At 56.8% G+C, this 9,822-nt stretch overlaps 1 protein-coding gene across 1 annotated transcript; it reads left to right on the forward strand.

Moving 5' to 3' along the window:
- Positions 1–1,340: 1,340 nt before the first annotated feature.
- Positions 1,341–6,671, forward strand: GINS2 (GINS complex subunit 2). The gene is made up of 5 exons (XM_058813717.1): positions 1,341–1,488; positions 2,509–2,623; positions 3,184–3,283; positions 4,504–4,630; positions 5,011–6,671. Exons 1-5 carry the CDS (start codon positions 1,399–1,401, stop codon positions 5,134–5,136), a joined length of 558 nt encoding a protein of 185 aa, XP_058669700.1. The 5' UTR covers positions 1,341–1,398; the 3' UTR covers positions 5,137–6,671.
- Positions 6,672–9,822: the final 3,151 nt, after the last annotated feature.

Genomic DNA, 9,822 nt, shown 5'->3' on the forward strand with positions numbered 1-9,822 from the left:
GTCACCTGCATCCCGCGGGATCGGGATCGGGATCGGGATCGGGATCGGGATCGGGATCGGGATCCATCCTGGCCCGGAGCCGGGGGCGATGCTTCCCGGGGAGCGGCGGCACCGGAGCCGGCGGGAGAGGCGGGAGTGTGAAAGCAGATGGAAATTTAATTTTTTAATGACAGCAGCAGATGGCAAAAGACACGCGAGGGGAGCGCAGTGTGGGGGAGAGGCTCCCGGAGCGCCCAGAACGTGCTGGCGGCACCAGGGGCTGCTCTGGGAACGGAGCTTGGGGACCTTCCTTGTGCCACCCATGGGGACGGTGGGCTGGGGGTGCCCAGGGCCTGGATCCCACACCAGGATGGGGGTAACGCTCATCCCAAGGGTGGTGGATGATCCATGAGTGGTCCCAGGGCTGAGCCCGAGGTGGTTTGGGAGAGGGACTGGGAGAGGTGGATTTGGACTTGCAAATGGGATGCAACCCCCACCCCAAAATCATCCAGAAACCACTTGGCTGAGCTGGGTGTGGGTGTAGGGATGGATGATGGATGGATGGATGATGGATGGATGGATGGATGGGGATGGATGGATGGATGGATGGATGGATGGATGGATGGATGGATGGATGGATGGATGGATGGATGATGGATGGATGATGGATGGATGGGTGGATGGATGATGGATGGATGGATGGATGGATGGATGGATGGATGGATGGATGGATGGATGGATGGATGGATGGATGGATGGATGGATGGATGGATGGGGAGCAGAGGAAAGGGACAGGCGAGTGATGGCAGGTGCCTAAGCATGAGTGTCTGCACAGGGGCCACTGAACAGACAGACAGACGGACACTGCTGCTGGTGCCTGCACAGGAGGGAGGATGCTGGGGCCTGGGCACCAGGGACAGCCCAGGGACAGCCACACACGGCCCGGGTCACCCATCACAATCCGTGTCACCTATCACAGTCGGTGTCACTCATCGCAGCCTCGGGGTCGATGCCGCTCCCGGCCGCCAGAGGGCGACAGCAGCGGGCTCCGCCACTCCCTCGGCGCCCCGGCAACAAGTGCCGAGCGCTGATTGGCCGAGCGCCCGCGGAGAGCGCCGCGATTGGTCCCCGTGCTCCCATCCGGACCTCCCCCCGCGGGGCCGCGGCCAGAGCGCGCCGCGCGCAGGACAGCCAATCAGAGAGGCGTGCGCCACGGCAATAGACGGGGACAGCCAATCAGCGTGCTCCGCGCCGCGCCAGGTTCCGCCTTCCCTGAAAACCGCGAAAACGCGCCGGGCGGCAGGAGCGGGAAGCGGTGGGCGGGGCCTGGGGGCTGCGCAGCCAATAGGGAGCGAGGGCGGGCTCGGCCCCGGTTCGATCCCGGTTCCGCTCCGATCGCGGCTGGGCCGGCCCGGGCCCATGGAGCCGGCCGAGGTGGAGTTCCTGGCCGAGAAGGAGCTGGTGACGATCGTGCCCAACTTCAGCCTCGATCGGATTCACCTCATCGGGGTTGGCAGGGCCGGGCTGGGCTGGGCTGAGGGGGCTGGAACGGGCCTGGGGCCTTGGGAACACGGCCTGGGGTGACCGTGAACGGGTCTGGGTGGGTCTGGGTGGGTCTTGGGGGCAAGGTTTGGGTCTGGGGAATGGGGTTTGAGGGACTGGGATTGAGGTGCTGGAGCTGGGGGCGTGAGGGAGAGGAGCTGGGGGGATTGGGGTGGGTCTGAGGGGATGAGGGTGGGTCTGGGGGGATTGGGGTGGGTCTGAGGGGATTGGGGTGGGTCTGGGGGGATTGGGGTGGGGGTGAGGGGATGAGGGTGGGTCTGGGGGGATTGGGGTGGGTCTGAGAGGATTGGGGTGGGTCTGAGGGGATTGGGGTGGGTCTGGGGGTATTGGGGTGGGTCTGAGGTGATGAGGGTGGGTCTGGGGGTATTGGGGTGGGGGTGAGGGGATGAGGGTGGGTCTGGGGGTATTGGGGTGGGGGTGAGGGGATGAGGGTGGGTCTGAGGGGTTTGGGGTGGGGGTGAGGGGATGAGGGTGGGTCTGAGGGGATTAAGATGGGTCTGTGAGGATGAGGGTGGGTCTGGGGTGTTTGGGAACAGGGGGAGGAGATGGGGGATGGATTTGGGATGGAGGGATTCAGGAATGACAGGCAGAGGGTTGTGAGAAGAGGCAGAGGAGCAGCCCCCAGGAGGTTTGGAGGGAGCTGTGCTGTCCCTCACATCTCAGGGGGGACCTGGGGATGTCTGACTGTCCTGGGGCTGACCAGAACCTGGGGAGCCTCTGGGAACTGCATGTCCAGGGAGATGGAGTTTGAACTCCTCTGAAACACCTTGGAATAGAAAATGTACTGGAAACAGTTATTCCTTCTCAAGGGAGATGAGAGCAAAAATTCTGAGAGGAGGAAATGCGGGATCAAATGTTTGACTCCGGCTTTTCCAGATCCTCTGGAAACTCTCACCACATTAGCAGAGTTCTGTGCAGTCCAAGCCCTGGTTGTTGCCTGCCTCTCATCCTTAATTTGTTTTCCAGGGAGATCTGGGTCCCTTCAATCCAGGCTTGCCAGTGGAAGTGCCTGTGTGGTTGGCCATTAATCTGAAGCAGAGGCAGAAGTGTCGGCTCATTCCCCCAGAGTGGATGGATGTTGGTGAGGATGGAGGCTCTGGCTCCAGCTCTGGCCTTCAGTGGGTGCAGTGCAAACATGAAATTAAAAATAATCTGTTTTTCACCATTAGTGGGGAGCTTAATTCAAAAACACAAAGCAGCTGAGACAGAAGGATCTCATGTCCCACCACTGGAATTTTTTGTTTACTCTGAGGGTGGTGAGACTTGCTCAGAAGAAGTTTTAGGGACTTTGGGTCACAGAATCCCAGATTATTTTAGGTTGGAAAATACCTCCAACCTCATCAACTTGTGCCCATCTTGTCACCAGCTCCAGGGATGGAGACTTCAGACCTCCCTGGGCAGCCCCTCCCAGTGTTTAACCACCCTTTCAGTCCAGGAATTCTGATGTCCAGCCTAAACCTGAGGCTGTTTCCTCTCATCCTATCACCAATTCTTGGGCAAATCTCTGTGAGGAGGGAGACCTTGGAGGCATCCATGTCCTGATCCTACAGAAACAAGCGTGGATTTTCCTGGGGAGGAGGGAAAACACCCCTGGAGCATTGAAAGCCTGGCAAGAGCTGAGCATCCCTGGTTGTATTTTAGGGAAACTGGAGGAAATCCGGGATCAGGAGCGGAAGGAGGACACCTTCACCCCAATGCCCAGCCCCTACTACATGGAGCTCACCAAGCTGCTGCTGAACTAGTGAGTAGGAGCTGGGCTGGGCCATTTTCCACCCCACTTGGTGTGAGCAGGGAGCATTTTTCAAGCTTTGCTTGGCAGCAGCCCCGCAGGGCGGTGGGGAAAGGGAGAGTTGGGGGAGCTTTCATCCCTCAGCCTGCCAAGATTTCGCAGCAGCACTTCCCTGCTGGTGACTCTGCCTCTCAGGAACTCGGGGATGGCTCCTCCATGGCCTCATAATTGGGGCTGTGCTGCTTTATTGAGCAGCAGCTCAGCGTGGAGGCCTGGAGGAGCCGCCACACGCTCCGTGCTGCAATCTGTTCAGCAGCCTCCAGGCTCCTTGCTTGGCTCTCCTTCAGGAGGAAAGCTCCTCTTGCCTCAGCCTGGGAAGCAGGAGGCCGGGGATATTCCGAGCCTGAGCTCCTGCCTGCTGAGGCATTTCACTTGTGAAATCTGCTGGCTGGGATTTGTCTCGGTGAGGGCTCTGCTGACTTTTTAAGCCCTCCATTAAGCAGGGTGGGCATTCCAGCTCTGGCTTTTCCCCCTGGAGAGGAGGCTCCTGGCGTGCTGCTCCTTCCCAGCACGCTGCAGCAGCCCTGACAGCTCTGTCCCTGTGCATCCATCCTGTCTTCCAGCTTAAATCTCCCTGATGGAGCCCCAGGAGCCCCGAGGTGGGGATTTCATCCTGCCTGAGCCCTTGGGTTCCCCAGTTTTGGGGCCCTCTGTGTGCCTTGTACCAGCTGGGCAATTAAAGAGCAGAAGGATTCCAGTGACAGCCAGCTGCTGCATTGGAGCTGAGCATTCCTGGGGAAAGAACCCATCCCAGAAACGCCAGCAGGACAAGGGGCAGAGAGGGTTTTAGTGTGGAGTTGCAGACAAGGAGCAGAGGGGGTTTTAGTGTGGAGTTGCAGACAAGGAGCAGAGAGGGTTTTAGTGTGGAGTTGCAGACAAGGAGCAGAGGGGGTTTTAGTGTGGAGTTGCAGACAAGGAGCAGAGGGGGTTTTAGTGTGGAGTTGCAGACAAGGAGCAGAGGGGGTTTTAGTGTGGAGTTGCAGGCAAGGAGCAGAGGGGGTTTTAGTGTGGAGTCTCAGGTTTTTAGCAAACTGTCCTACAGGCTCAGGGTGGGGTGAGGTGGTGACAACGCCGCACAGTGACACAACCACTGGGTGACATAACCCCTCAGTGGCACAACCACACCCCCCTCAGAGCCTGCCCTGACCCTGCACTCCCTTTCCCTGCCCCAGTGCCTCTGACAACATCCCCAGGGCGGACGAGATCCGGACGCTGGTGAAGGACACGTGGGACACGCGCATGGCCAAGCTGCGCCTGTCCGCCGACAGCTTCGTGCGGCAGCAGGAGGCTCACGCCAAGGTGGGCCAGGCAGGAGCCCCCCAGGAGGGATCTGGGGTGCTGAGGGAAAAGGGGAATGCTTGGCCTGGGTTGAGGGCGTGTCACTGAGGAGCTGGAGGTGGGTATTGAACCTTTTGAGGAGTCATGGGATGGTTTGGGTTGGCTCTTAAAGATCTCGTTCCACCCCTTTCCACACTTTGCGGTAGACCAGGGAGCTGCAAGCCCCATCCAGCTCGTCCTTGAGCGCTTCCAGGCATGGAGAGCGCTCCTGAAATGGTGCTTGGGTGCTTCTCTTGCCCAGGGCTGGCAGCTGGGTCAGTCCCTTGGGGTGTTACCAAAGGGAGCTGTGAGCTGCTTCACAAGTACCTTGTCTTCTCCAATCCTGTTGTTTCCCTTTCCAGCTGGATAACTTAACCCTGATGGAGATCAACAGCACTGGGACTTTCCTCACCCAGGCCTTGGATCACATGTACAAGCTCCGGACCAACCTCCAGCCTGGCGAGGGCTCCCACTCCCAGGACTTCTGACGGGGAGCTGGGAAGGAGCTGCCTCACCTGGTCAGCCCCCACCTCCCTGCAGGGACTGCCAGCCCTCAAACCTCCCCTCAGGCCTGGGGGGGAATTGCTCCAGAGCTGCTGCAGCATCCCCAGAGCCTGGTGCAGGGGCTTTTTGCCCTCCCTCCCCCAGGGGTTTTTACTCTCCATCCTGGGGTTGTCCTCACCCCCTTCTGGGGCACTTTTACGCCCTCCCTACCTTTTTGTCATCCCCTAAAACACAACTTTGTTCAGGGCCCGGCCCTGTCCATGTCCCTTTCCCTATTTACAGCTCTGGGATGTGGCACTGAGGGTGATGCAGGGCACAGGGTGAGCTTGGGGACATCAGCTCTTTGTCACTCTGTCCTGTCTGTCTTCCCCCTTGGAGTCACCATGTCCTGTCCTTGTCCCAGTCCAGGTGCCTCTCAGTTTGGTGTCACCACATCCCCTTACCTGTGGCACAACTCGTGTGACCCCAGCTCTGTCGCCACATCCTGCCCATTAAACACTCCCTGTGTCCCCTGGCATGGTGGCACCATGTCCCCACAGGGCACCAACAGAGCATTGTCCAAGTGTCCCCACTGCAGTGTCCCTGCAGGGCATGAAGATCCCAGTGCCACTGTCCCTGTGTGCCTCAGAGCACGAAAAGAGGACAATGCCACTGTCCCCATGTCCCCTCAGGGCACGAAGAGAGGACAGTGGCACTGTCCCCATGTCCCCTCAGAGCACGAAAAGAGGACGATGCCACTGTCCCCATGTCCCCTCAGGGCACGAAGAGAGGGCGGTGCCACTGTCCCCGTGTCCCCTTAGGGTGGTGCCAATGTCCCCATGTCTCCTTGGAGTGGTGCCACTGTCTCTGTGTCCCCTCAGGGCAGTGCCACTGTTCTGTGTCCCCTCAGGAGAAGAAAAGTGGTGCCACTGTCCCCATGTCTGAGCAGGCAGTGCCATTGTCCCTGTGTCCCCTCAGGGCAAGAAGAGCGTTGCCACTGTCCCCTTGTCCCCTCGAGGTAGTGCCACTGTCCCCATGTCCCCTCAGGGCACAAAGAGAAGGCAGTGCCATTGTCCCTGTGTCCCCTCAGGGCATGAGAGCAGGCAGTGCCACTGTCCCCATGTCCCCTGGGGTGGTGCCACTGTCCCCGTGTCCCCTCGAGGCACAAAGAGCAGGCGGTGCCACTGTCCTCATGTCCCCTGGGGCGGTGCCACTGTCCCCGTGTCCCCTCGGGGCCCCGGGCAGGGTGGCAGCTGTGCAGCCTCTCCCCGGTGACTCTGGGCGGATCTCTCGGGTTGTACTTCAGCGAGGGAACTTCTGAGGGCAGCACAGGCCACACACTGCCTTGAAAGGCATAAATTTCGGGGCGGTGCTTCCATGGATTTCCTCAGAGCCTTGGGGAAAAAATAAAAAAAAAAAAAAAAAAGGAGAAAGAAGGGAAGATGTGGCGGCAATGAGGTGTCTGCTGGGGAGATCAGCCGGGAAGCAGATCCATCTGCTCTTTGGAGAAGGACAAAAGAAAATGCTTTTCCCTCTCAGATGCCAGGCTGTGGGGAAATACCAGAATATCAACCAGCTTTATTTTTGTAATATTTGGGGTTTTAATCTGAAGCTGTCTGTGAAAAAAAGATATTAATAAAATAATTGCAGCTGAAGAAAGGCATCAGATGAATCCTGGGCTGTGTCACAAACAATGCTCGGAAAATCCCGCAGCTCCCCTTTGGCTCCGGGCCCGTTTCCCTGCGGCAGAGGGACAGGCAAGGGCAGCATCCAGGGCAGGATCCAGGGCAGGATCCTGGAGGGAGTCAGGGCAGAATCCAGGTAGGATTTGGGGCAGGATTCAGGCAGGACTTAGACAGGATCCAGGCAGAATCCTGACAGGATCCAGGGCAGGATTCAGACAGGATCCTGGCAGGTCCAGGGCAGAATCCAGGCAGGATCCTTACAGGATCTAGGGCAGGATCCAGGCAGAATCCAGAGCAGGATTCAGGTGGGATTCGGACAGGATCCAGGGCAGGATCCTGACAGGGTCCAGGGCAGGATTCAGACAGGATCTAGGGCAGGATCCAGGCAAGATTCAAGCAGGATCTAGGGCAGGATTCAAGCAGGATCCAGGCAGGATCTGGGGGAGGATTTGAGCAGGATCCAGGACAGGATTTGAGCAGGATCCAGGCAGGATTCAGCCAGGATCTAGAGCAGGATTCAAGCAGGATCCAGGCAGGATTTGGGGCAGGATCCAGGGCAAGATTCAAACAGGATCCAGCGCAAGATCCAAGCAGGATTCAGGGCAGGATCTGGGGCAGGATACAGACAGGATCTAGGGCAGGACCCAGGCGGAACCTAGGCCAGGATTCAAGCAGGATCCAGGCAGAATCCAGAGCAGGATTCAAGCAGAATCCAGACAAGATCTAGGGCAAGATCCAGGGCAAGACTCAAGCAGGATTTACACAGGATCCAGGGCACGATCCAGGCAGGATCTGGAACAGGATCCAGGCAGGATTCAAGCAGGATCCAGGCGGGCTCTGGCCGCAGCAGGGCCGTGCTGTTGGCAGCTCTCGTTATTCCCAGTGGTGCCCCGGGGTGCCAGGCTGCCAGCGCTGCCCTTCCCGAGCACCTGGGCCGGGCTCCCGCTGCCATCTGTGCCATTCCTGTGCCATTCCTGTGCCATTCCTGTGCCATTCCTGCCCACCCGGGGGCTGGCATGGCGGGAGGATGGCAGGAATGACGGCAGGAGCTGTGCTCGGAGCAGGGCTGCCTTCCCCAGGGAGAAAGGATTCCTTGCCATCGTTGTGGAAGAGTTTATTTGGGGTTTTTTTTGGGGGGATGTTTTCAGGAATTACAGCAATAAATTCATAAATACCTATTTACTACAGTCAACAAATAATATATTACATTACAATTAATTCCAACAAGGTACACTTCGAACATGTTTAGGGTTGGGTTTTTCTCCTTTTTTGGCGTTTTTTTTTTTTTTTGTTTTCTTTCACAGCATCCAACCTGCCCCCAGCAGGCTCTGCCGTCCTCTCCTTCCTCCCAGCCCTTCCAGGCTCTGGCACAGCTGCTCCAGCAATTCTGCACGGACACAAATTCTCACCACAAGCCCAGGATGGGGGGAAAATTGGTCCAAAAACCCAGAATCCAGGCTGGTGAGGAGGGAAAATCAGCACAGGAGCTGCTACAAAGCAAGGCTGCATCCCAGCCAGGCTCCTCAGCACGGCGAGGGATAAATTGCCAATGATTTTCCATCCCTGCCTTCTTCCCCCTCCCTCTGCCACGGCACACAGGAAGGGAAAGCAGCGAATTTTGCCGTGTTAAAATTCCCTTCGAAGCCCGGAGTTGGCAGCGGCGAGGCCAGAGGCTGGCGAGGCAATTGGGGATTTAAAAAAGATTAAACTAATTTCTGTCACAAGGGCATTTTGCTTTTTAATCTTGCCCAGCTTTTTTTTTTTTTTTTTTTGTGTTTGGTGAAGCCAATGAGAGAGCAGGGAGCAGGGGGGGCGTGGGGGGGTTAATGCTTTCCTTTGCCAGTGCAACGAGGGAATTTAAAGCAGGAAGCAGAGGTCACCTTTTCCCAGAGATGTGAAGCTGGTCTCGTGGCGAATTAAAAACAATTTCTAATAAATAATTTAAAAATAACAATCAAATAAAAAGGCCCTCCCGGGGGGAGGGCAGGCGGGGCACACGCTGGTTTTTAGCAAGAGGATAAAAATGGCACCAGGCCTGACCCTGGTGGCACCAGGACATCCCTGCCCGCCTGCGGGCACAGCTCCTCATGGATTGTCCCCAAAGTGCCACCAAGAGACCCCACAGGACCCGCTCTCCCTGTGCCCAAACTGCCTTAGAGCTGCTCTGATTGTCTTGGTATTTTTATGGGGTGACAAGGACACCCCAGTGCCACCCACCCCTGAACCCTCCGCCCTCTCCACGCAATTCCTTGGGATTTTTCCTTTGGCAGATGGAGCCTGGGCAAGGCTCAGACACCACCCAGCACTGTGACACCCACGATGACCCAGCTGGAGCAGAAAAAGCCCCAGAAAGCAAAGAAAAAAGGGTAAAAATAAAAAAAAACACAGAAGGGTGGAAAGGCTCAGCTTCTCGAGGGCCTGGTGGTGGGACAGGACCTGCCCCAGTGGAAAAGGGGATTTATTTTTCCTGGGTTTCAATTCTTTTTAAAACATTTCAATATCTTTTCTGGCCCGACCAGCAGCAGTACAAACACTAAAAGCAAGTTAATCCTTTTGCCAAAGGAAAAAAAAAGGAAAACAAACTAGAAAGAAAGCAAAAACAGGGAGGGAGAAGGAGGGGGGGGAAAAAAAGGAAAAAAAAAAGCAGAAACATCTTAAAAAAAAGGCAAGCTTTTTATAACAATAATTAAAGCAATAAAAACATACAAAACTTTGTTGTTTTTTAATATATATACACAGTACAAGGCTGAAGCACCTTTTTATTTTTTTCCTCTTTTTTTTCCGCCTGTTCAATCCCAAAGCCGGGGTGACAAAGTGACCCCACGCGTGTCCCTGCCCCTTCCCCACCAACCAGGAACAAAAAGGGACCTTCAACCAGTTTATTGACTTTATTTTTTGATAGCGAAGTGCATTTCCAGGGGGAGCCCCGGGCTGGGGGTGCCGTGCTGGGAGCGGGATCCGGCAGCACCCGGGGCCCCGCCGGGTTTAGTGTTGTCGGTGGAGTCT

The sequence above is a fragment of the Ammospiza caudacuta genome, chromosome 13, assembly GCF_027887145.1.
Source record: "Ammospiza caudacuta isolate bAmmCau1 chromosome 13, bAmmCau1.pri, whole genome shotgun sequence".
In the NCBI taxonomy this organism is placed as follows: Eukaryota; Metazoa; Chordata; class Aves; order Passeriformes; family Passerellidae; genus Ammospiza; species Ammospiza caudacuta.

Excerpts from the sequence above, each read along its gene's own strand:
- GINS2 (XM_058813717.1), top strand. The coding sequence starts at position 1,399 with ATGGAGCCGGCCGAGGTGGAGTTCCTGGCCGAGAAGGAGCTGGTGACG. Across the intron at positions 2,624-3,183 it reads CCCAGAGTGGATGGATGTTG|GGAAACTGGAGGAAATCCGG; the intron begins GTGAGGATGGAG and ends GTTGTATTTTAG. Across the intron at positions 3,284-4,503 it reads ACCAAGCTGCTGCTGAACTA|TGCCTCTGACAACATCCCCA; the intron begins GTGAGTAGGAGC and ends TCCCTGCCCCAG.